General features: G+C 44.0%; 1 protein-coding gene across 2 annotated transcripts in view; it reads left to right on the top strand.

Moving 5' to 3' along the window:
- The window catches only part of LOC146809204 (putative methyltransferase DDB_G0268948), a 260,260-nt gene that overhangs the window by 188,274 nt on the left and 45,814 nt on the right, over window positions 1–26,172 (top strand). For both annotated transcript variants that reach the window (XM_085616022.1, XM_085616023.1), the window contains one exon: window positions 11,145–11,282. In XM_085616022.1, the coding sequence (XP_085472148.1) occupies window positions 11,145–11,282 (138 nt within the window). The remainder of the gene's footprint in view (window positions 1–11,144; window positions 11,283–26,172) is intronic.

Here is a 26,172-nt window from a genome sequence, read left to right as displayed (position 1 = left end):
AAGTGATTATTTACTAATGACATTAGATGTGAATACCCTCTATACCAGTATCAGACATAAGGATGGACTCAATGCCCTGAACTATTACCTTGGCAAAAGATCTATGCACCTTTTTCAACACTCTATGATGATTGTACAAATGGCGGAAATGTGTCTAGATAATAATGTGTTCACATTTGATAAACTAACCTACAAACCGCTGCAGGGTACTGCTATGGGTACTTGCTTTGCCCCCAGCTATGCTAATTTGCATATGGGCTGGTGGGAGGAGCAAGTACTCAAACCAACCCAACATGATGCATTTACAGAAAAAGTGGTATTATATGTCTGGTACATAGATGACATTTTTATCCTGTGGAAAAGTTCAGCTGAAAGTGGCAGAATTTTCTCAGAGGAAATTAATAACAATTCTCTTAATCTAATGTTCTCATGCAACACCAGTGATAAGAGTATACACTTTCTTGACCAAGAGATCTATGTAGAGAATGGCAAACTACAATCAAAAACTTTTAGAAAACCCACAGCGGGTAACGCTATATTACACGCGCACAGTTTCCACCCCATCACTTTGAAAGAAAGCATACCCTACGCGGAATGCTTACGCATGAAGCGTAATTGTAGCACCACCAGTGGCTTAGAGCATTCCACCAGCGAACTCTGCAATAGGCTAGAACGCAGAGGCTACAGTCCAGAAACACTCACCAAAGCCAAAAATAAAACAGCCATTGTAACCAGAAGGGATCTTCTGTTCAAGGTGACAAAAATAACACACAAAGATAATGAACCTAAGAAAATGGACACGCCCAGACTAATAACAGGCTTCAACACATACCATGCCAATGTACGCAGAATAATACATAGCCATTGGAATACAGTGCGCATTGACCCTGTCATAGGCACCTTCTGTAACAAAACTCCCCAAATTACCTTTAGGAGAGCTAAATCAATGAGACAGGAGATAGTCAGAAATGCGCCAAGCACAAATAAGGGTGGCACATGGCTTAAAACTCCTAAGAGATTTTATAAATGTGCCAAATGCAAGGCGTGCAAGCATGGCGTGAACACTGCCTTGAGAGTGAAATGGTCGGAAACTATCACTTGCGACATATCCAATAAAGCTTTGGCAACTATACTGGAACACCCCAAGCGAGTGCTCCAAAATGCCAAATTAAAATTTATACAAAGCATGGTTCTGCATAGATCCTATCTAACCTCGCGCCGACTACACGAATGTTCCCAGACACACAACACTGCTGCCCTCGCTGTAAATCTGAGGAGGCGGGTTTTTGCCCTCACCTTAGGGACTACTGGGAGGGGGTGTGTGGCACTGTTAGGGAAGTCACGCACTTGCTGATTGAAAACAATATAACCAAATGCTTGCTAGGACTCAGCAAATGCACAGGCCCCCAGAAGGTTCAGCTTTGCTTCCTAGACCTTGCCTTTATACTAACCATATGAGCTATTATGATAAGGTGGAAGGCTGCAAAACCCCCTGCAATATCCACATGGTATGATGAGGTAGTACGCTGGAGTAGCTCAGAGAGTGCGGCAATCAGGCGAGAAGAAGCTCAAGGGTTGCGCAAACACCCGATTTCTATGGTGTGGGATGTCACACTGGAGGGATTTAAGGCGCTGGACCTCTTTCCGCGCCACATTACCCCAACCCCACCATAATTGACACCTTGTGCTACAGTGGGCAGCATGTCTGGCAGATGAAAAAAAGGCACATACACCCGCACAATGAAACAATGAAATATGGAGTGGAAAGTAATACCCACCTACGCAATGAACATCCCAAACAAATCGACTTAGCGGGCCAGAATGCAGGTGGGGGAGGGAGGGTTTTTGGGAAACCGTTAGTAATTATGTTGATAACCTCTTTAAACTCATGCATCTTAATTACAACTGCATCATGCAAACTTATTATTTTTCTTGTAACAACAATATGACTCTGGCGCGCCCGTGAGCACACACCGCAACGCTCCTACTATCATATGCTAGCTGTACAATTAGGGAAAATGCCTCATTGAAATGTTTTGCATTAACTGGATGCTTTATGGTAATCAATAAAGTTTGTTTAAAAAAAGAAATCATGCGTTATTAGTTCTACTAACAGTAAGATGGAGAAAGGGCCCCAAATCTTTAAAAAATGGTTAAGTGAACTTGGAGTATGCATATACATCTTTCATATGTCGCTAAGCTAAATATTTTGATGACCCATTCCTGATGTGAAGGCATGTTGACTTCATGTAAAGTTATAAAATACACATTTTGGCCACCATAGTGGCCATCCACTGTTTCCAATGGCACAAGGTATCCTCTATATCTGACCCTTTTGTGCTGATTACCAATTTAGCTGATTTTGCAACGTAACAAAAGCTACTGTGGTGTAACGTGTGCTGTATGTCTCTCCAGTGTGTGTTCATGTGTGGACATGACCATAAAATGTGTACTAGGAGCTGGGTTATTTTTTTAGCTTGTAAGGGGACAAATACCAGCTCTGAACTAACCAAAAGTCCGTACATTTCTGTCTGGATTCTCTGAGGGTGCAGCCATTGTAAGTAAGATAGTAAGTAAGATATTTATAAAGCGTTGGAAATCTGGGGTATCTTGGCGCTGAGGAAGTGAGAGGGGAGCTGTTCAGTTCAGCCATGAACTTAGTTGGGAGGAAACAACCAAGTTTTGATCATTTTCCTGAAACGCAGCCTATTTGGCTGCAGTCTAATGGTGGCCGGCAGCCCATTTCACAGTTTAGCCGAACAGTGGGATAGACTCCTGCCTCCTCATCTTGCTCTGTGAATTTTAGGAATCTGAACCAAACCTGTGTTAGTAGACCTAATGGGCGAATACCAGAGAAACAGTTTTTGCATATCCAGGGCGCCCCCTCCGTACAGTGCCTTGTGAACCAGACAGAGTGCCTTGAAATCCACCCATTGTTGAGTTGGCAGCCAATGTAGTAGCCTAATACTAGCAGAAGTGCGATGACCTTTAGGACTATTAAGTAGTAGTTGCCTGGCGACGTTTTGTAAAGATTGTAGTTTGGCCATCTGCACCTTGTCAATGCCCAGGAATAGTGCATTGCAATAGTCTATCTTGGAGAGGATGAGAGCTACTTCGACTGTATTCCTGAGTTCCTGTGGAATGAAAAACAGGATCTTACATAGGGTCTTCAGTAAAAAGAAACAGGAGGACATCAGGTGATTGATCTGGCCTGCGAAGTTTAACTGATTGTCGAAAATCACTCCCAGGTTCCTTGCCTTAGTTGTCCGAGACGGACACTCGCCACCCTCTGTTGGCCGCCATTCTTGGTTCCACAGGGTTGATCCCTTACCCAACTCCATAACCTCCATTTTGTTCGTGTTGATTATAAGAAAGTTTTCATTCATCCAGCTTATGATGGCAGTCGGGCTGTTATAGAAGCTAATAGCTGTGACCTCTGGTTTTTGTGATACGGGTATGACAGTCTGAGAGTCATCAGCATACAAGACCAGAGTGAAACCATGCTCTCTGATAAGTCTGCCCAATGGGGTGACATATATGTTAAATAAGTCGGTGATAAAGCCGATCCCTGTGGCAATATTCAAGGAAGATGGAAAACGTTAGATTTGAGATTATCCCAATGTATCCTCTGGTCTCTAAATGCTAGAAAGAAGGAGAGGAGGGTCAGAGTCAACTCTGTTATCCCCATGGACTCCAGCCACCGCACTATCACATAATTCACGGTGTTAAATGCTGCTGATAGGTCTAGTAGGATAAGGATGGCTCTGCCCCCCCCCCCCCATCTATCTGCCGGCGGATTTCCTCTGTGGCCATTATCAGGCAGACTCAGTAGAATGACATGGTCTGAAGCCATACTGGCTGGGATCTAAGTGATTGTTAGAATCAAGATGTTGGGTTAACTCACTAGTCAGTGATGTTTCAAGAATTTTAGCTGCTGTTGGCAGGCACAATATCAGTTGGTAGTTTTGTACCTCAGTTGGATCCAGGGCGGACTTTTTCAGAAATGGCCTGATACAAGCCTTCTTCCAGGACAGAGGAAAAATCCCTAATTCAGGGGCATATTATCAAGCATGGCGTTAGCACTATCGTTGCTTTAGCGGCAGAAAACTGCCGCTAAAGCGGCAATAATGGGCTTGATAATATGCCGCAGAGAATTCCAATAGAAGCCCATGTTCACACCAGAACATGGGCTTCTATGAAAATTCTCAAGGGCATATTATCAATCCCTTTAACGCCGCTTTAGCGGCAGTTTTCTGCCGCTAAAGCGGCGATCATTTTTACGCCGTTTCTTGATAATATGCCCCTTAATTACTTCATGTAGGAGTGGAGCTAAATGGGCGCTGATCTTTTCTGAGACCAGATGTAGAGTGGCGGGGGGACAGGGATCATTAGGAGATCCTGACTTATTTAGTAGAAGGAGGTTATTCACTTTCTCTGGGGTAAGGGCCAAAAACCTGGTTAGTTTTCCCTGAGTGGAATTATCCTCGATGGTCATACTATTGGCTTTAGCACGTTGGGGGTTGTTTTAAGGAGGTCATTGTAGATTGATTGCACCTTCGTTTCAAAGAAGTTGGCATCTTGTTATAGAAGGTTTGATCAGGTCTAAACTGAGTAGCCTGCTGAAGTTTGGATAGGGCGTGAACTGTTTTAAAAAGCTCCATAGAGGAGTTCTTAGTAGGCCCAATTCTGGTTGTGCTTTTTTGATAGCCTTCTCATATTCTTCTAAGTCTAGGTTAAATGCCAATATATGCTCCTTGCTACAGTCAGCCCTCCTCAGTCGTTCGACTCTTCTACATTTGTACTTAATGTTTTTAAGGTCTGGGCCGTACCAGAGTGATGTCGCCTGGCATCTTCTTGTTTTAATAGGTTTTTTCGGGGCTACCTGATTGACCGCTGATCTAATCCATTCCTCAAATTGATGCACTGCCTCATTGTTATCTGCGGCCTGAGAGGTTGTTCTTCTGTATTTTATGCCAGGATCTGGTGTTTACAAGAAGTGGTCTATTTGAATTGTGCTGGTTGGGCTGCATTATTTTGATTTTAAAATGTACATCTTTGTGATCGGTCCAAGGTAGTGGTAAAATTTTGACCAGAGTGATGTCGGAATTGTTGGTAAATATGCCGTCCAGAGTGTGACCTGCCGATGAGTGGATTCCGAAACAATTTGGGCTAGATCGCTGCCAGGATGTCTAGTAGCATTGCAGTCTCTGTATTATTATTAGATTCAAGGTGAAAGTTAAAATCACCCAGAATAGTAAACGTGGGAGATTCTAAACAGGATTCAAGAAGGGCCTGGAGAGCTATGGTAAAAGCTGCTCTAGGCCCGATGGTCGATATAGGAGTAGGCCAGCAAAGGCCAGGATGTTATTTACTTTAATGGTAAAAAGCATAGCCTCAGCTGAAAGTTGTAGGGTGGGCTGTACTCGAACATTTAGGTGGAAGCGATGTAGCATGGCAATGCCTCCACCTATTTTCCCTATCCTGTCAAGGCCAGTCACTGACTATCCTGCTGGGAGCGCTGTATTCCGGTCAGGGTTGGATGTCTGGTTTGCCCAGGTCTCAGTCAGGAATACCATGTCTGGGTTAGAGAGCTGCATCATACATTCAAACTCATATTTATGTTTAATCAATGACCAGGATTTAAGCAGGATACACTGAAGGTAATCTTCAGAAATAGCCCTGGAGACTGTGCCTACTTTAAGGGAAGTAGCTGATATGGACTCTGGACCAATATAGGTAGCCGGCGGGGCTCCAAAGTCTCTCTCTGGCCGGCTGAGCACTGTTTTTGTGGTTGTTGAAGCAGAATGGTTGTTGTTAGGTTATGTGTTAAAAGTAACATCGCAACAGCTACACAAGTTTTGACCAGACATCTTCAGTGTATTCTAATTCTAATGCCATCTGCTAAAATACTTTACTTTCCCGACCACAGTGGAAGAGTAAAGTACATAATACAAATTGGAGATCGTACACAAACAGTTTCCCCAAGTCTGCAAGTATTTCTGAATGGGTGAGTCAGACAATGATACATGGCCTTTTCCAAGTGCATAGCGAAGGGAGCATCATTATTGATTACATTGCAGTTGTTGTGAGCATGAGAGGTTGTGATCTAGACATAATGATTCAAATGCCAAGAGGGAACTTTCAGCAGTATAAAGGTCTCCTACTGTTTTAATTCCTGCTCTGTCCATTAATGGCCAGTCAATAATCTGTTGCCCAAATTGAATGCTGGACGTAGAACATAGAGGTGCATCCCAATGTTTTTGGCTATTCATTCCTAGTAATTTCTGTGCTACCCCCAGATCTGCCACATTGCCTTTATCGTAGGAGGGCAAACTGCAAATCCATGAGGTTTATTATTGTATAATATGCTTAACCAAGAGGGGATTTTTAATGTGGCCATAAAAAACAAAAATTGGTAACTAGTGTCATCCGTCAAAACTAAATGAAATAGTTGTAAAAGATGATGCGGCATATAATAAATATACCTATAACAGAGAGGCGTAGACCCCCCGCCCCACCTTAGTATCAGCATGTACTTTTATTGGTTTTAGTCTAGGTTCTCTGCCTGTCATACAAATGTGTGGATGCTTTTGTTGAGAGTACAAAGTTTCGTTTTTGGTACAGGGAGTGTGAGCATACCAAATACATAGTTGAACGTCAGAGCTGTTACCGTCTTTATCATTTGTTCCTTCCCCAAAAAAGGAAATTTGTATATTTGACCATTGCAGAAAATCAGAGGCATATTTATTATTTAAGGATTCTAGATTGTCCATTACTACATTGGGGCCAATTCTGATCCGGGTCGGAAGGGCACCGAATGCGATTCGGCCGGAAAAACTACGAGACGTATGCATGTATTCCGGCTGACTCGTACAGCTGTACGACCGAGCAAGTACAATGCTAGCAACATGAAATTCACCGACCGAGTCGTTTCCGGGTCCGAACCGCTCCATACGTCTTGGTCGTAAGCTAACTGTGGCATGCAATGGATGCGATTCACGACCGAGCTAGTACGATGCACTCGTCGGACAGCCTGTGCAAGCCGGAGTGTCCGACTCGCAAATCATCTGGGTGGTTGCCTTTGGGGGTCCGCGTCGGACCCTCTGTCACCCGCAACCCTACGACTCGGACACAGGGGGAGACCCATGGGTCTCCCCACCACAGGCATGTATGGTGCAGATGGCACCAACGCGTACCCACTGTAGGGGGCGCACATGTCCTCGACGTACGCATTCAGTCAATGGGTGCCCATGTACGCGTCGTACGACCAGCTCCCATTGACTTCTATGGGAATCCGACCGAACCGAGTCCGGCAGCATACGGCCGCATCATACTCGGTCGGACTGCAGGACTCCGGCTCGGTCGGAGAACACTCCCGATCCGGCTCGGTTGGAGTGCTTTCCGACCCGGATCGGAATCGGCCCCACTGTGTAACCACCAATAAATCTGGATACCAAAATATTTCAGCATAGAGGATTTCTAGGTGAGTCATTGATCATTTAGGGTATCTCTTTTGGCATAGTCAGTAACAATCATGACTTTATTCTTGCCCTAGTATATACGGTATCCAGAAGATAGAGAAACAATAAATAACCAATATAAAGAAGGGATTGACACACCTAGTCCACTAAGAGTTGATAATATGGTGTCTGTGTATAATAGGATCTTAACTTGCCCTGCTTCGTTATCTACCACTTTAATTACGACATCTTATTGCTTCCACTAATGGCTCTAGAGTGATAAGAAAAAGAAGCCTGTAGTGTCCCTCTATTGATATTGAAGACTTGTGCATTTTTGACTCCTTCAATTTACCTTGTCTGTTGGAATGGATTATAAATATCTCCCTATAGCTAAAAAATCAGTCCGATTCCCACCATACATAGAACAAAATAAATAGCCTCTATCAATTACGCAGAATTTTATCAGATGCATCTGTTTTCACCTACCAAAGGATGTGCAATGGAATGTATGGTGGAAATAGGGACTCACTTTGTCCCCCTGAACAACAGGACCATGATACAGGCTTGCACAGGCCTCAATGAAAATGCAAGGTGAAGCCAGAGAGATGCATCGGTCTCGAGCCATGCAATGAGCCAGATTGATTGAGATTCTCCATGCAATAGCGGCCATGCGTCAGGTCCGAGTCTGAGGCTCTGTTTCGGAATGAAATGTGCAGCTACTGTTCCCTTAGAAAGTAATGCATTGATTCCGATGGCGGTGCACTGTTTGTGAGTGTTATGCACCTGCTCAGTTCCATGCTTGAAGGAGGATGCACCGGTTCCAACCCACTCAAAGGTGAAGATGCTCCAGTTCTGTGAGGATACATGGGTTCTAATTGTAGCAGCAGTTTATACCCGCTTCCAAGGGCCCATGGTTAGATTAGCACCACTTTCCAGGGCAAGACTTGCAGCAAGCAATGTCCAGGTGCTGTAGCAGGATGAGTTGAAGTCTTTGATGGTGAACACCCTAAATATCGATTCAGAAATATCAACTGCCCAGAATATCGAACAAGCCTGGGCGTAGAGGACGTAGTGGGGCTATGTGGAGCAGCGCTTAGTGTGCCCAAATCTACGCACACTTGCGCGCTCCGCGTAGCCCCACTACGCGCCGCCCGCCTCCCGCCCGCCCTCCTTTTAAAATAATGAAAACTATTATAAAACATTAAATATAATGCCTTACCTGTAGCGCGGCATCTCCGGGGCTCCCTCTTCCTAGTTGACAAATTCTTTCCACAAATGCGCACGCGCGGACGCCCACGCATGCGCATTTCTTGCGAGAAATGCGCATGCGCAGGCAACCGCGCATGCGCATTTGTGGAAAGAAGTTATCAACTAGGAAGAGAGATCCCCGGAGACGCCGCGCTACAGGTAAGGCATTATTATTTAATGTTTTTATAATAGTTTTCATTATTTTAAAAGGAGGGCGGGCGGGAGGCGGGTGGCGGGCGGCAGGCAGCTCTGCTTCGCCCTGGCGTGTGCGTAGCGCTGCCTGCTATGCCTACTTCGAAAACTGCGAAGCAGGCAGCGCTACGTACACTCCGTGGGCGAAGCGGAGTACTACGCCCGGGGTTAATATCGAGTTTAAAATATAGAGTGGACAGAATATCGAATCACCAAAATATAGTAGGTCAGAATATCGAAATTAAGGTAAGAAATATCGATTGCTATAATATTGAATTTAAAATATCGTTTTCCATAATATCGATTTTTTTGTGTGTTATGTATGTTAGTATATGTGTTAGAAATATATATTCTTTTTGTAATGTATGTTTAATATTTTGAAAGTAATTAATGTTATGTTATGTAATTTTTGCATAATTTAATTCCGTAGCGGGCTGTGGGTTTATAGGGGAATAGGGTGGGAAGTAAATTAATTATACTAAATTAAATATTAGTTTTTATGAATTAATAATTATTTAAAATTTAATTTTACGTTTTAGTTCTGTAGCGGGTTGTGGGTTTATAGGGGAATAGGGTGGGAAGTAATTTAATTGTAATTATGTAAATATGTATTTTTATTTATATGTATCGATAATTAATTAATTGCTTTCCCTACTGTTGCACTATCTGAAGTGGTAATAGTAATTTTTACCCTCCTACTAACGTTTTCTCTACTGTTGCACTCTCTGGAGTGGGAATAGTAATTTTTACCCCTACACTATCCAATGCTTTCCCTACTGTTGCACTCACTGGAGTGGGAATAGTACATTTTACCCCTATGCTATCCGAAGCTATCCCTACTGTTGCACTCTCTGGAGGGGGAATAGTAATGTTTACCCCTACACTATCCAACGCTTTCCCTACTGTTGCAGTCACTGGAGTGGGAATAGTAAATTTTACCCCTACGCTATCCAATGCTTTCCCTACTGTTGCACTCTCTGGAGTGGGAATAGTAATTTTTACCCCTACGCTATCAACAACTAAAAAATAAACTAACTTAATTTAAATTATTAAACAATTTTTTTATAAACACACAGATATTCACACCACTGTCATTTTCTGTCTGTACTGCTTCATGAATATATTTTCTTTTTATTTTCTGCATTGGGAACACATTTCACACACTTATTTTATAAAAAATTAACATTGTTTTTTGATAAAGATTCTAGGATAAAACGTATCCTTATAGAATATCAAGAGTGTCGATCTTATATTGCATTCTGAGTCCTGCCAATAATTGCATATAGTGATTTTACTAACTATTGTAATTTGGCTACAAATGATACCAGAGAGCACTACAAAGCATTTTTATCCAAGTGTTGCATCACCGTTGTGCCACGCAGGGTAACACAAAGGCAACACAAAAACTAGATGAGATTTATCAAACCAAGCAAGGCCAGGTTTGCATGGCTCTAAGGTGCTTAGTAAATCTGGAGTAAGGACAGTCAGTGCAAGGCAGCGACTTACACTACTTCATGCCAGTGAGGCATTCCATGGGTGGAGCATGAGTGTTCTCTCACATCCACCTATGAATATTGGTGCATTCGCAGATTTAACATGAGTGGTACACCTGGGAATGCACCAAAATGATGCGCCTTCCCAGGGGAGGCATATCAAGGAGAAATATCATTATTTCTCTTTGTTTTCTCCTCTTTATGCATTTGCTGCATTTTGCAGCACACATAGAAAGAGGAAAAATCCTCATAGGATGGTTTTTGTGCAGGAGGTGTCCCTTTCTGCACAAAAAAAATTGTGCCTGCAATACAGGCACCCTTGCACCATGATGCATGCATGCATTGGTGCTAGGCAACTAAAAGTGAGCCAGTGCATGCAGAGAGCAGAAATGTGCATATCTTGATAGATATGTTGTATTCCTGCCCTTTCACACAGCGCAGTGCAGCAAGGTGTCTTGCTGTGTTGCGTTGTGTGAAAACAGAATGAATATGGCCCTTAGTTTTTTAAATAATTGCTATGCATCCTTGATCTCATGGGCATAAGGACTGCTCTTGTTACATGAATATTTTATAATGTTTTCAGGCCTCTTGCCTCTGTATTCTCACGAGTAGTATCCTAAAACGCTTGGTAGCTCTACTTAGAGTTCATCTTAAATTCTCGTGTTAACTTATTTCTTACATTGGAGCAGGGGTAAACCAGCAAGTTTTAAAAGAGTGACATTTTTAATCAAATTGCATTATTTTTTCACAGAGTTACAAATATCTTGCTAAAGTGCTCCATGTCCATTACTGCTCTCCTGGGGTTCTTTGAATCACTTTTCATGTTCCAGAACTTCTCAATGAGGGATCCAGAAACAGCAAAAGCTTTCCTTGAAAGACTACAAGAAAGGTAAAGAAATCAAAATTATGTAATATCACCATATGAAAATATTTTAAGTGAATCCGTAAGCTTGACCTGTTCAAATGAATCACATATTAATCCAGTCACTGTTAAAGAAGAAAGGTGCAGCTATCTTATGATTTATTCAAGTACCAACAATTCGAATTTAACTTTTTACATTACTGGACTACCTCTGCATTATCATTTTACAATAACCCTATCACGGACAGTTCCAAATTCTATCCAATCTCTGGACCTCAATGCCAGCCCCAGTAGTCATTATACTACGCATACTGCTACCCTGTAGGCGCAGTTCAGGGCAAGAAATACAACTACGCGACATATTGAAGAACAAATGCCATATTATTAGAAGGAGATGTGACTGTGCACGGTTAAAAAACATCAAAGAAGAGGAGGCCCATTTTGGGAAGGAGTGAATGGAAAAAACTTGCTACGTAAAATTGTCTGTAGGGATATCCATCCGGCCGAAACAATATGTGTACAATGAGCAGGGGGGAAAAGCAGGCATCGAACATGGAGGAAAAGGCAACATAAAAATATGAGACTAAAAATGTGGCAGTCCGGTAAATGTAAAGAAAATGTATTCATGTATGCATGAAAACATAATTGTTGTAGTTTAGAACAGAGCAGAAACACCCTTCTTGGAGTCTGCTCACAGGGGAAAAAAACTTGTAAAACAGGAACTCACTAAAACAAGCGTGGTGGATAAAAGACAAGCAAGTAAATTAAAAAGCTGGGACATTTTGTGATAGTCCAAATCGGTAGATTTCTAGGGAAAACCCCAAATATGCCATCTCAAATAGGGGTAAGAGGTTAACCTGTAGTTGTCGAAAATAAAAAGCATGTCATAACAAATTGGATTCCAACTTGCATTATGGAGAGAATAGCGGAAATAGTAATGAAGGAGGTCAAGCAGTCCAAAGTCACAATCCCAGGGTGCATTAATCTAGAAATCATTTAAAAAAACGCAGATCACTAGTACATTTCAAATTCATTTACCGGTTAATTAGTCTCTAGAAAAATACTGAAACACATGGTCTATATTAAGTTCTGACTCAACATAATCCAGAAGCCCTTGCTATGTAATCTAAGCTCTCTATTGCAGTTTCTGTGGTCAGTGGGTATTTGCTCTATGCCATGAAAATTGAATCCTGTGAATTTGCCCTCTATTGAGCAAGTGAATTGCTATGGGATACCTAGTGTTTCTTTACTGATGTCCCTGTAATGTTCTGACATCCTTTCATTATTCACTCTTATGGTGTTGCCTACATAGATTTTATCACAAACAGAACCTAAAACATGCATATCATACATAGAGCTGTGTCATATTTGTGTCAACCATAAATTCAGGACCACAATTGAATTTAAAACATATCTCCTTATCCACAGCACATTACAGATACTACAACTTTCACAACCCTCTACTTAGATTGGTAAACCAGTTTGCAGTAGTGATCTCTAAAATTCATCCATGTTCTCACCGTTTCCCCATATAAGATCTCTCTGATCTAAGCTTTAGTATGAGAGCTATTTGCATGTAATACCTGAGTTGCACGAGAGCTCTTTACTGAACATCCTGCTCTGAAGATTATCATCATTGTATTAAATGGGGGTATTGGTGGAAGCTTCACTCAGGCAACAACCACAATTCTGTCCAGGGTGAACCACAAAAGTCACTTAATTAACCCGTGCTTAACCCTTTTGTAGCTTGGCATGACATCAGTCAGGCTTAACCTAACATTGGTTGGTTCATGGTCTTGGCTTTTGTCTGGACTTAGAATAGATCCTGAAGAAAAGTTCAGGAAAAGGTAGAATTCAGCATGGTAAGGCAGGAGTCGGTGTCAAAGGAGGAAGCATCACTATCGGGGAGCCACTAGATAGAGTCACAGTGAAGATTTTAACCTTGGGAATTTGTCACTTTTCTGGAAATCAAAAAACTCTAGCAGGATGAAGCTGCAGGCTGGAGCCAACGAGGGCTCCATAAGGCATGGTGCCTTCACCGAAACGTTCAGCTGAACTGGATTTGCAATTGCAGTTAAGAAGAACATTGCCCGAACAACAGTGAAGTCAGGCCAATCGGTTATGCACCTAGGGCCAATTGACTGGCAGATAGGCCTTCTGCCAGGGCACTTTTTGGCGACACATTTTTTATGTCCCAATGTTAGACCTGTCAGCCCTTTGGATGGTCCCTCCTCATCATTATTTATTTTGTCCCACTTCTGCCTCAAACCCTGTTATCATTTTTCCTTTTTGGGAACCACCAGACTTCTTAGTGTTGATGCAGGGTCAGGGAGCCATTTTCCCTACCCCTGGAACTTCTGTCTCAGGGCCTGAGACACAAACTGGTGGCCATCCATTGTCACCTGTGACATAACCAGAACTCACTGGAGGTTTCCAGAACCTTCTGGAACATTCTAGAATCCTGTGACAGTGGGAGGCAGTTTTAGAATGTTGGGAGGCCATCTCAGAGTGGCAGTTGGCATCTGACTGGAGAGGAGAGAGGACAGAGATAGAAGGAGGTCGGAGTAAGGCAGCAGAGGTGGAAACCAGTGCTTGGAGTGGGGTCCAGAAACCCACCCTTGATGCTAGTCCCTACTGACCAAGCCCAGCCTAAAGCCCTGTGTGGGACCAAGACCAGAAGAACCATCTTAAGGATCTGAACATTTGGAACAGGCCTTAAAGAGGAAGAACAGCAAGCTCCTGACCTGTTCAGCGGTGTCCTCCTGGAGTCCTGACGTCGAGAAGCCTGGAGACCTGGGGCCTGAGGTCGAGAAGCGGCGCTGACAGAAAGCAGACGTCGTACCCGGAGCCGCCAGAGGTCGAGTGAGGGCGCCGACAGAGGTCGTGGAGAGGCACCGGAGGTCGAGTCGGGAGTCACCTGAGGTCGAGGTGAGGCGTCGACGGGGGAGTGAAGTCCGCCCACCGGAGTCGCCGGAAACTGAGGTGAAGCGCGCCGGAGGTCGGGAGTGGAGATCGCACTCCGGAGACACCCGGAAGCGGGGAGACCGTGTCCCTGCGACGCCGGAAGGCGACATCGAGTCGAGACCGCCCAGCGACATCGAGTCGAGACCGCCCAGCGACATCGAGTCGAGACCGCCCAGCGACATCGAGTCGGGCCCGCCCAGCGACATCGAGCCGGGCCCGCCCAGCGACATCGATCCGGAGCCGCCTCACGGCGTCGACACGGCACCGAGCGGAGCCGACCGTCGTGGAAGGGACAGTAAGTGGTAGAGGGGGCGTCTAAGGCCCCGTGGAGCCCTAAAGACCATCCTAGGGGTTAGAGGGGTGTTAGGACCAGCCTGGGAGTGCCAGGGGTGAACTGAGACTGGTACAGTGACCTCCATAAAGGGCTGTGTAGTTTGGAGGGCCAGATCTTTAGGTTACCCTTGTTCTGCCTCAGCTTAAGCCCCAGCCTTGACCAATCTAGGTGGGACACCCCCATGACATCCAAATGACCACAAGCTGTGTATGGGCAAAGTAAGACCAAGTGACCTCATGAAAGTGATCTGATCTGTAATTGTCATTGATTGCTTTACCTTATTTATTGAAGGTGCTTTATTTATTGTCTTCCACTAATTTATTCTTGCACTGTATTTATTGTCTGACTGTATTTATTTGCCGTCTGTATTTATTGCACATCTATTTATTCTTTGCTTAATGATGTCCTCAACCTATTTATTGAAATTCCAAAGTAGCAGTGTTTATTTGACCTGCTCTTTTGAAGGAAAATCCTATTGTATTGTATTTATGATGTGAAGCCTGCAACTAAGAGAAAATAAGATAAAGACATATATATTTTCATCTTGTCTCCCATAATTTTTACGGTGTAGTGTCGTTTTTGGAACGGATGAACGCATGGTTATTGTGAGGGTGTGACGTACGCTTAACACGGTACCTGACCCCCAACCGCTCGAGCCAAGCTACCACTGTGCTGGGAACCTGGTGACCACTAACCCGGTTGCCCGATTTCCAACACCCAACTTTTAGGGTTAGGCAGGAACAGAACCTCTATAACCACTTCCAAAGATCCAGGACCTGATGGGCACAACTTGTGGGATTAGGACTTACTACAGCAGAGGCCAGGGCAGGTTCAAGGTCCCTAGAGCTTGTTATTTCCCTTTAGCTCTCACAGGGGTCCAGTCAACTAGCCCTTGGTGTCCCTTCTGGTGGTACTGTGTTCAAGGAGATGGTCCAGTTGTCCTGAAGCAAACGGGTAGTCCTCTAGGCTACAAGACAGTCATTCCGAACTCTTCCAAAGGTCCAGGAATGTACTTAAGACTGGTCCAAGAGGTCCAATAAATATACCTGGTGCCAGCTTTTGAAGTGGGGGAATTTTTTAGGCTGGCCCCACATTTGATTCTGGAGAGTTCTACTTTTTCCCTGACAAGGTTTCAAGAAGTCAGTGGTGACAAAAACAGTGCCAGGTTCCTTTGTGTGTGTTGGAGGCAAGCCATTTGAAGTGCAAGTGGGGTAGGGAACAGCTCCGCCCTCAGACATCCTGGCAGGATCGCCTATCCTGCCAAAACAAAGTCTCCCTTTATCTCACTCTCTGGGAGGAATGCACAAATCTGAACAGAAGAGCCCTTCACAATCATGTGACTCAGGATACAGGCAGCAGAAACCATACTGTAAGGAGAAAGGAAATGCCAGTTTTTTAGAAAGTGCCATTTTCAGAAATCTGACTTAAAATATGACTTTACCATTCAATCAATCAATCAATCAATCAATCAATCAATGGTTTATAGAGCACGCTACTCACCCGCGAGGGTCTCAAGGCGCTGGGTGGGGTAAGCAGCTCTGGGTCAGTCGAAGAGCCAGGTCTTGAGGTCTTTCCTGAACGTGTGGAGGGTTGGGGAGTGTCTGATGCTGACCAGGAGCTCATTCCAGGTTTTAGCTGCGATGTAGGAGAAAGCTCTCCCGCCCGTTCTGCTTCTGTGGATGTGGGGGACCTCTGCTAGGGCGAGGTCGGCGGAGCGGAGGTTCCTCTTGGGTGCGTGGAAACATACTCAATTGTTGAGGTATTTGGGTCTGAAGTTGTTGAGGGATTTGTAGGTGAGGGTGAGGAGTTTAATTACAATTAAAGAGTATTTTAAATTACAATTAGTTTATGTCCAAATTAGACATTCCTATCTGATCCCAATCAAATGTAATAACGTATTTAATGTAATGAGGTAATAACATTTTATCCAATGGGAAAGATAGGCCTTACAGTATTGAGACACAAATTTGAGAGTTTGTTTCACTACTAGGACAAATAAAACTTAGGAAAACATGTTCTACTTTTAAAATACAATGCACCATGTCCTATGGGGTTTAAAGTCCTTCTCTAGAAGTGACTTATATGTCATAAAATGGAAGATTTAGCCCTGGCAAAAGGTTTCCTAGGTTGAAATGACAGGTAACAACTACACTACAGGCTGCAATGGCAGGCCTGGGACATGTTTAAAGCGCTATTGTAGTGGGTAGCACAATTATTGCTGGAGCCGCACTAGTAGCATTTTATTTGCAAGCCCTGGGAACATGCAGTACCATATAATAAAGACTTACAATTTAATTGAATGTTCAATCTGGTGTAGGTCAGTTTTACTGTGTTTTAGAGAGCGAACACAACGTGTGCACAGAGTCCTAATGCCAACCAAACAAATTAAAGAGCCAAAATGGTGAACACAATGGTTTTGGGGATGACCCTGCAGAAAGGTCGAGGTCTAACAATCTTCCTCATACAGTTTAATATCTAATAATACTATCAATTCAGTGTTGTAGTGGGCATAAAGCTAAAGATTCAGATAGATAAAAAAAACTAATCTAATTCTGTGCAAGATCTTATCAGTATCACATGAATATCATCTATATATATTCCCCAATAATGTATTCTGTCATTCCAAGTGTTACCCAGTGTTCACCCGACTTGGTCGCCTGTGAACCCACCCCAAAAAAGGTTGAAACTCATTGTGGTTCCTCGTAGTTGGTGATTGGGGAGAGGAGTAGGCCAAACGGCTAGGGCGGTTGTGAGAAGTTGGCCTGATATATGCTGTCCACTAGTTCTAGTGGGCACCTTGTATCAATCCAAACAACCCCTTATTGGTATAGGTTAAAGACAACCTTTATTGAAAACTATCCTCGTGGTAGATATGGAGAGCAGCCTTCAGGCTAATTCTTGAAGGAATGTAAAGCAGCTTGTTTTACCAGCCTATGATCTCTTGAGTCACTAAATGAAAGATATCCACACCAGGTATATATATAAAATATATGTATGTATTACTAAACACACCCTCATAGTCTCTTTATGAGACTAGAGGTCAAAACACATAAGTTATACTTGAATAATCACAGTAAAATAGCACAAATACACGTCAGGCCCTAGGGATGAGCCAAACCATATACTAAAATAGTGGTATAAGAACCACGGCTTAACTAGACACAAGGCCTAAAGCCTGTAGAATCGCTGGGACTCCAAGGAACCACCCAAGGTAGTGACACAGGGGACCCACGGGGCCGTGTGCAGTGTGTGAACACAGCCGCGAGCTACCGTTAGCTTCTATGGGGAAAGTCACGGTTAGATTTTTAAAGATTTGGGACACTTAGAAATGAGTCAGGACCAAACCCTTTTGGACTTAGGATGTTCTAGGGCTAGCACCCACGGGAGCAACGGAGTACTCGTGTTACCTCACTCAGGGAAGCCGGGTGCATAGGTGTCTTTTGGTGTAGCGTCGCGTCGTCGATTTCAATGGGAGCTGGCGAAGAAGTGCTGCTGCCGTGAAGATGCAAAGTGTCCGAAGAGATCCAAGCCTGGATCGAAGATGAGAAGAACCTGAAAGCAGAGGGGACAGAGTCTGTGTCACTAGCCAGTGACCAGGAAGGCGATGAGCAGATGCCCACCGATGTCGGGTGATTTCAGGTGACAGAGGGGAAGCTTGACTCTTCAGCCACGAGGACCAGGAGGCGTCGAGGATGACCATGAGCTGGATTTGAGCTGTCCCATGAAGGATGTTGAGTGCTGCAGTGTCGGTGCCCGTATTGGACACATCAAGCCTTGGCAACAGCAACCCAAGCAAAAAGAGAAGAAATGATTTGGTGCAGACCAGCAAGGTCTGGAAGACTCACCACTTGGTTGGGAGTCAGGGCACGTCTGGAGCAACCAGGAAAGCCCAAGGAAATACAAAGTTACCCCCTCAGGGACCCGCCAGTCAATGGACCAGGGATTGCGAAGGGACCTCGAGGCGAAACACAAAATGGCGGCCCACGGGTCACTCGGAATGACCAGGCCGACAATCTTCGGTAGATTCAGTGCTCGAGGTATGGGCTACAAGTTAGCCCAATCATGACTTCAAGAGACGTCGAGAAGTCAATGCACTTGCAGAAATGCACGGTGACCAGGAGTAAACCAGGGTAATCTAAAATCCTTAGAACTGGGGTCCCATACTTATACTAAGGTAGGGGGTTGGACATACTCTGGGGACCCACCTGTGGGTGGGTTTGGAAAGAGGGGTGGCTACACCCATTTCCTTTGTCCAGTTTCACGCAAGAGCAGGGGCTGGAAGCCCCTGAACCGGTTTGAGCTGGACTATGCACAAGGACACCAAGTGTGGCCCCAGTGCAGGACGTCAGAGCACTCAGCCAGACTAAAGTCGAAAAACAGTGAAACACCAGCAAAAAGTGAGGGTAAACATGTGAAGAGGATCCTACTCTCCTACAGCGGTCGACCTCGAATCTGGGGAACTGTGTTCGAGTCTGGGCAATGAAGCTAAACATCCTATGATTCTGGGCAAATCACTTAATCTCCCTGTGCCTAACAATAATGAATGTGGCCTCATGTAATGCAACTGGTGCTTTGTAAAGTGCTCTGATTCCGGATACCTTTGGGTCATGTTCGCGCTATATAAAACTCCATAAAAAAATAATATATATATATATATATATATATATATATATATATATATATATATATATATATATATATAGATATATATTATAAATGAACTCTGGGACCTGTGGTCAAGATCGCAAACTACAAGGCCATCCACTTTTACAATTCTTACATTTGCCCTGGTCATATGGACATGGATTTGGTCTTCCTCACTCACAGCCCATCCCAAAAAAGTGAACTCTGGGACCTGTGGTCAAGATCGCAAACTACAGAGGCCGTGCTATTAGGTGAACATGGGGCTCAGCTCTCCAACCAATGGGAGCATGGCAGGACAGTCAAAGGTGTGGGTGGAGCAGCGCCGTGTATGCAGAGGCATCTGACGAAGGCAGTAAACGCCGAAACGCATTATAACCATCAGTCCTAATAAAAGTAAGGGTTTGCGGAATTTGAGAAAGTGCCTTTCGCAAAATATTAGGAAACGGCAAAAAATCTCCGCGATCACGTGAAATTTTGCGTGATCGTGAAGATTTTGTTCTGATTAATGCGTTTCTGAATTTTACCTTCTACTCGGGCACCTGCTTTATTTATATCTCTAACAGATATAAATAAAGCAGGTGCCCGAGTTGAAGGTCAAATTCAGTAAAGTGCTTCCTGTGGAGGTTTAATTTTTGTGACAGGAGCATCGTGCCAGAATGAATCCTGCCCTGCATTATCCAAGAAGATGCCACCGTTTTGTGTAATACCTCTACTCAACTGAAGTACTTTCTACTGGCTAATTTAGATTTTTCACAGCCTGGTGGGCAGAAAATCTGGATTTTATTAAAGACACGGAGGCTAATATTATGCAAATTCTCCTTTATTGCCACAGCTCAGCAGTAACAATGAAGAGAACATAGAACTGGTGAACATTCTGCAAAACAGCATAAAGACCGTGAGCACACAGCCATCATCCTTCTTTGTTCGAAGCTGCGAATCCAGGAATAAGAACAGTGAATCCCAATCTTCTAAATATCGATGAAGGAATCATTGCAATAATCCAAAACTAGAGGATTCTATTCTGAAAGAGAGAAGTGAATAGATTAAAGTAACATAAGTCTCCTTAGGGAGGGTAGACATAGCGGAGGGATAATATTAGCCTCCGTGTCTTTAATAAAATCCAGATTTTCTGCCCACCAGGCTGTGAAAAATCTAAATTTTATGGCATGACACGGAGGCCAACATTATGCAAGTTTAAAGTGAATTAAGCACACTGTCAATCACATTATTGATAGGTCTAAAGTAGCATTTTTTAAACATATTTTCATTCGACCAGTCAGCGGCTCTAAGGATATCTTGTAGTCCACCACCAAGCATAAAGGCTTTGGAAGCAGAGGCCCCTCTAAGGGAATGTGCGCCAAAAATAGAAGTATCGACACCACACTCACGCATCACCTCTTTCACCCATCTCGCGAGGGTAGGAGACGAAACTGGTTTATGAGGAAGTCTATGGGAGATCAGAAGTTGTGTGTCGGTACCTCTTATAACAAAAGTTCTTTTTTCATATTCTTTAAGACATTTAACAACACATAGACAATCATTCTCAGGAAAGAAAGGATAGAAAATGGACGAAGACATAGTTTTGGTCCTCTTTTTAAGATAGAAGCAAACTCCCTCGGGTTGATAAGATCTGCAGGGGATGTCTAATGCTTTAACATCGGATGTTCTTCTAAAGGAGACCAAGCAAAGTAGGACAGTAAGTTTGTAGGAAATAAGTTTGAGAGAAAGAGAGGAGTTATCCCCCCAAGAGGAAATAAGCTGTAAGATATTCCTCACGTCCCATAGTGCTGTGTATTTTGGAGTTGGGGGATTGAGAACCCGCATGCTTCTCATAATCTTCTTAGTCAAAAGAGATTGTCCGACAGAAACACCATCAACTAGAGAGTGGCCAGCCGCAATGGCTGACCTATAAACATTTACGGTTCTATAACTAAGACCGGAGGCAAATCTTTCCGAAAGGAAATTAAGAACGTGGACTAAATCAGCTGAAACGGGATCGAAATGTCGTTGAAGACACCAGCGAACCCATTTGTTCCATGCCAATCGATATGCTTTCTTTGTTCCAGGTGCCCAGTATTCAGATATGAGTCTAAAAGCATTGAGCGAAAGGCCAGGGATCTTCCATTGTCGCCTGAAATCTTCCATGCCGTCAGGACTAGGATTCCTTGTTCTAGAAGAGGATGAAGTTCGCCCTGTGGGCCTAGGAGGAGATGATTGAAAGACGGTATCAGGATTGGGAAGTCTATGGCCATCTCCAGGATGACCGGGAACCATGCTTGCGACCTCCAAAGGGGAGTTATTACTACCATGCTCTGAAGATATCTGCGAGCATGTGAGAGAAGGCGTGGGAGCATTACAAAGGGCGGGAAGGCATATGGTTTTAAGCCCTGCCAGCTCTGGAGGAAGGCATTCACTCCCGATGCTAGAGGGTCCGGCTTCCAGCTGAAAAATTTCATCATCTGAGTATTCTGTCTGTCTGCGAAGAGGTCCACCTGGAAGGGGCCCCATTGTTGTTGGATGGTAAGGAATATCCTTCTGTCCAACTTCCAATTGCTTGGGTCCCTGAAGTTTCTCGAGAACCAATCTGCTACATGGTTGTTCAAGCCTGGGATGTGTTCTGCTGTGACCGACAGTCCTTTTTCCAGACAATAGTCCCAGAAAACCTTAGCTATTTCGCTCAGACCTTTCGAACGAGGTCCCGCCATCTTGTTGACATATCTTACCGCAGAGACATTGTCCATGCGGAGCATTATGGAACACTTGATCGAATTTTTTTAAAAACTCCGAAACGCAAAGGAACCGGCTAGAAGTTCCAGGCAGTTGATATGAAGTTTCTTTTCCTTTAGAGTCCAGTGCCCCCCTGTGGAAAGGTTGTCACAAGTTGCACCCCAGCCCTCTAAACTCGCATCCAACTCTATAATCAGGTCTGGTATGTCCCCGAAGATGGCTTTGCCATTCCACGCTTCTGCATTCCTCAACCACCAAATAAGTTCTTTCCTCGATTCTTCGTCTAAGTAAGTCATCTGAGAGTAGGAAAGACTCGACTTCAAGGCTTTCGCCTTCAGTCTCTGTAGGGCTCTGTAATGGAGAGGGCCCGGGAATATAGCCTGAATGGTCGAGGAGAGGAGACCCAGAATTCTCGCTAGAAGTCTCAAAGGGAAGAATTCCAGGGCAAGGATCATTCTGAGTTCCTTTTTGAGTTTCTTTAATTTTTCCCTTGGTAACTTTAATTCCCCCAAAATTGTGTTTACCATGAATCCCAGAAATTGGGTTTCTTGTAGAAGGGTAGTACACTATTTTTTTGTGTTTATAATGAAGCCTAGATGCTCCAGAAGGTGAATGGTAAGGTTCGTGTGTTGATGGATTTGAGCCTTGGACTGGGCCATAATAAGAATGTCGTCCAAGTAGATTATCAGTCTTACTCCCCTTTCCCTTAGCCAGGCTACAACCGGACGTAAGATCTTGGTGAAGCACCAAGGGACTGATGACAGGCCGAAAGGAAGACTTGAGAATTCCCATAGCTTTTTCTCCCAGATGAACTGGAGAAACTTCATGTGAGGTGGCCAAATCGGAAATGTGAGGTAGGCGTCCTTTAAATCTAGACGTGTTAGCCAATCCCCTATCCTCAAAACATCTCTGAGAAGATGGATTCCCTCCACCTTGAAATGGTGATAGGCAACCCAACTGTTAACATTTTTTTAATTTATTACGGGTCTCTGGGTTTTGTCTTTCTTTTCGACCAGAAAGATATTGCTGACGAAACCTATTTCTGAGCTCTCTCTTATAGCCCCTTTGTTTAGAAGATCTTTGACTTCTTGGGACACTAGTTTTTTCTGATCTTCTGAAAAGGTTATTTCGTGAGGAATTTTCGTTTGGAAGGGGAAGTCTAAAAAGTCCATTTTGTAGCCCTGAACTGATTGTAGGACCCAAGGGTCTTGATTTATTAGTGTCCAATTGCCAGAGAAAAGGGCTAGTCTCCCTCCCACTTTTACAGGGGTATCTGAAGGGTCTATCGATAGACCTACCTGTTGAGAAGGCTCTGCTCCTCCTCTCGCCACGAAAGGGCCTTGTTCTGAAGCGTTGTCTTTGAGGATAGAAGGAGTGACCTCCGTAGAAATGTGATTGCTGGAACCTGTTTCCTCATCCCAGAAAGGGTCTTGAGATGGATTGTCCACGGCCGGGGAATCGACCCCGCATTCTCCCGGCCTGGCCAAAAATGTTATCTTGAAAAACTTTTTTAATTTCTCGGTGGGGTTTTTGGATTGAGCTAAAAGCTTCCACGTACTTTGCCATATCACGAATAAAGTTCTCTCCAAAGAGGAGACCTTGGGAGCTTGGTCCTGCCTCTTGGTTTGCCAGTTCAATAAGTTTTGGGTCTATTTTGAGAAGTATACCCTTTCTTCTTTCTATAGATATGGCGGTGTTTGCATTGCCTAGAAGGCAGATGCATCTTTGAATCCATTCGCGAAGTTCCTTCGCGTCAACAGGGATGCCGCCAACATATGCATTTTCCGCCATGTCAAAGATCTTGGTTAGGGGACCAACTAGGTCCAGAAGGCGGTCTTGGCAAGATCTAAGGCTTTTATCTATGCCTTTTCTTGGGTCTTTTGCGCCCTTAGCTATGAATGCGACGACTTTAGGGTCGAGTTCGGGTGTGAAGGCGATTTTTTCTGGGAGAGATGGTCGAGGACATTCCGATCTTAATCTGGACCTTACTTCCTTCGGGATCTCTCTTCTTAGCCAGAAGCTAATGTAGTCTGCCACGTGCTGTGAGGGTAACCATTCGGGAGATAGGGGATGTTTAATTAGTAAAGGGTCGAACATGAATTCTCCAAAGGGGTCAGTAATACCCATTTTCGACCCTGAGGCCTTGTTTGCCTCTTCTGTGTTGACAGTAGAACTCTTTTCTTGGACCTCAATGTCCGAATCGAAGGACGAGGAGCATGAGAGATCTATCTCCGCCTCGTATTGATCGTCGCTGTCAACTTGGATAGGGGTTCGTAGGCCTGTTTCTTGCCCTTCTGAGATGCCCTGGGCATCGTTCTGGTCTCCGCTTTGTAAGCGAGATCGATCCGTATTTAATGAGACCTTTATTCTTTTTGATTTTGGGTCTGATTGTTGTATTCCGGATCTTTTCTTTGGGACCTTCCCTATCCCTTCTTTGGGGTTTAGGATATGTGCCCCGCTAGTAGAGGGCCACCCCTTGGTAAGTATATCAAATTTTTTATTTATGGTCTTGTTAAATTTTTTATTAATACGGTCGCTGAACGAGTCCATGGCCTTGTCCATGGCTTTGGAAACCATTAGGTCCAATCTGGTTTCTAGCGATGCGTCAGCAGAAGACATAATGAGGGGTAAGAATTAATAAGACAGTTAGTTTAAAAAATATTGTCTTTCCCCCTTGTATCAGATTAAAAATTACTAGATATGTCTTCCTACCGTAATTCTGCTTTTTTTTTGGGTGAAAGAATTAAACACTTGTTAAAGAAATAATGGTCTAAGTGGTTATTTCGTGAAGGATTCAAAGGAAAAACTCTTGCTGAGGAGAAAAACGAAGCCAAGTGTTTGGAAACAACCGTCGAGTATTGCTTCTCATGAAGCTATGGCAACCACGCACATTTTCTTAACGTGCGTGGTTGTTTCTAAGGTGCGTCCCTCTAATTATTTCCTCCTCGCGATGCGTAAGTTAATGGCGGCATCGCGAGGGGAAGAAGGCACTAACGGCGTCGTGAATGAGCCAGGAAGGGAGCACCACAATGGTACCGGGGGAGAAGGAGGTAAGAGCGGAAAGCTCCCGCAGGCTGGCTTGTGAAGAGGAGAGGCGGGTGTACGCATGTAAGCGGACCCGATCAATGCGTTGCTAGGTAACGTAAGCGCTTGTGTGGGCATTTGAAACACGCGTAAGAGGAAGCGAGTGAAAGGAGCTAACAGTTTTAAATTTTAACGGCAAGAAGTAAAGGGGGATGATAAAGACCACTTACAACGTTAGAGAAGGTCTTCTTGAACACAGAAGGACAGAAGAAAAAACTGGGGGTTGGGTGAAAGAAAATAAAAGGCATGATAGGGTCAATAGGACCCAGTCATGTAGAGCAAGACAAAAGGTACAAGCATTAAGTACAAAATAACCATAATATAATTCGTAAACTATGAAAGTAAGAGCGAATGAAATGAGGTACTTATCTCTGTGAGCAGCAGCAACAAAGAAGGATGATGGCTGTGTGCTCACGGTCTTTATGCTGTTTTGCAGAATGTTCACAAGTTCTATGTTCTCTTCATTGTTACTGCTGAGCTGTGGCAATAAAGGAGAATTTGCATAATATTAGCCTCCGTGTCATGCCATAAAATCAGTGGGGCCGATTCACAGAACTAACTTAAGACAAAATCCTAAACTTACTACTTTTGGTATTCACAGAAGTTAGGATTTTGTCTTAAGTTTGTCTTAAGACAAACTTAAGACAGACTTAAGACAGACTTAAGACAAACTTAAGACAGACTTAAGACAGACTTAAGACAAACTTAAGACAGACTTAAGACAGACTTAAGACAGACTTAAGACAGACTTAAGACAGACATAAGACAGACTTAAGACAAACTTAAGACAGACTTAAGACAAACTTAGGACAAAATCCTAACTTAAGTCTGTCTTAAGTTTGTCTTAAGACAAACTTAAGACAAAATCCTAACTTCTGTGAATACCAAAAGTAGTAAGTTTAGGATTTTGTCTTAAGTTAGTTCTGTGAATCGGGCCCAGTAAGTGCTACCTCGTTGGGTAAATGTATAGTGCTTTTCCAACACTACAGCTGCGTAAAGGGCCAGAAGAGTTGTCTACAGCGACCATCTGTGTCTGTAACGTTGCCATCGTGCCGACGGGCGCCGGGGTCCCTTGAGTGAGCTGTCCATCATAGTGGGGGAAAGGGCGGGAAGACGTTGCACACCGCTGGTGTGTGGGCCGGGGCCAAACGGTCGGGGCTTCCA

This window comes from Triturus cristatus, chromosome 7, assembly GCF_964204655.1.
Source record: "Triturus cristatus chromosome 7, aTriCri1.1, whole genome shotgun sequence".
Classification (NCBI taxonomy): Eukaryota; Metazoa; Chordata; class Amphibia; order Caudata; family Salamandridae; genus Triturus; species Triturus cristatus.
The sequence above is the reverse complement of the archived record's forward strand: the minus strand, read 5'-3'. Positions and strand labels throughout refer to the sequence as shown.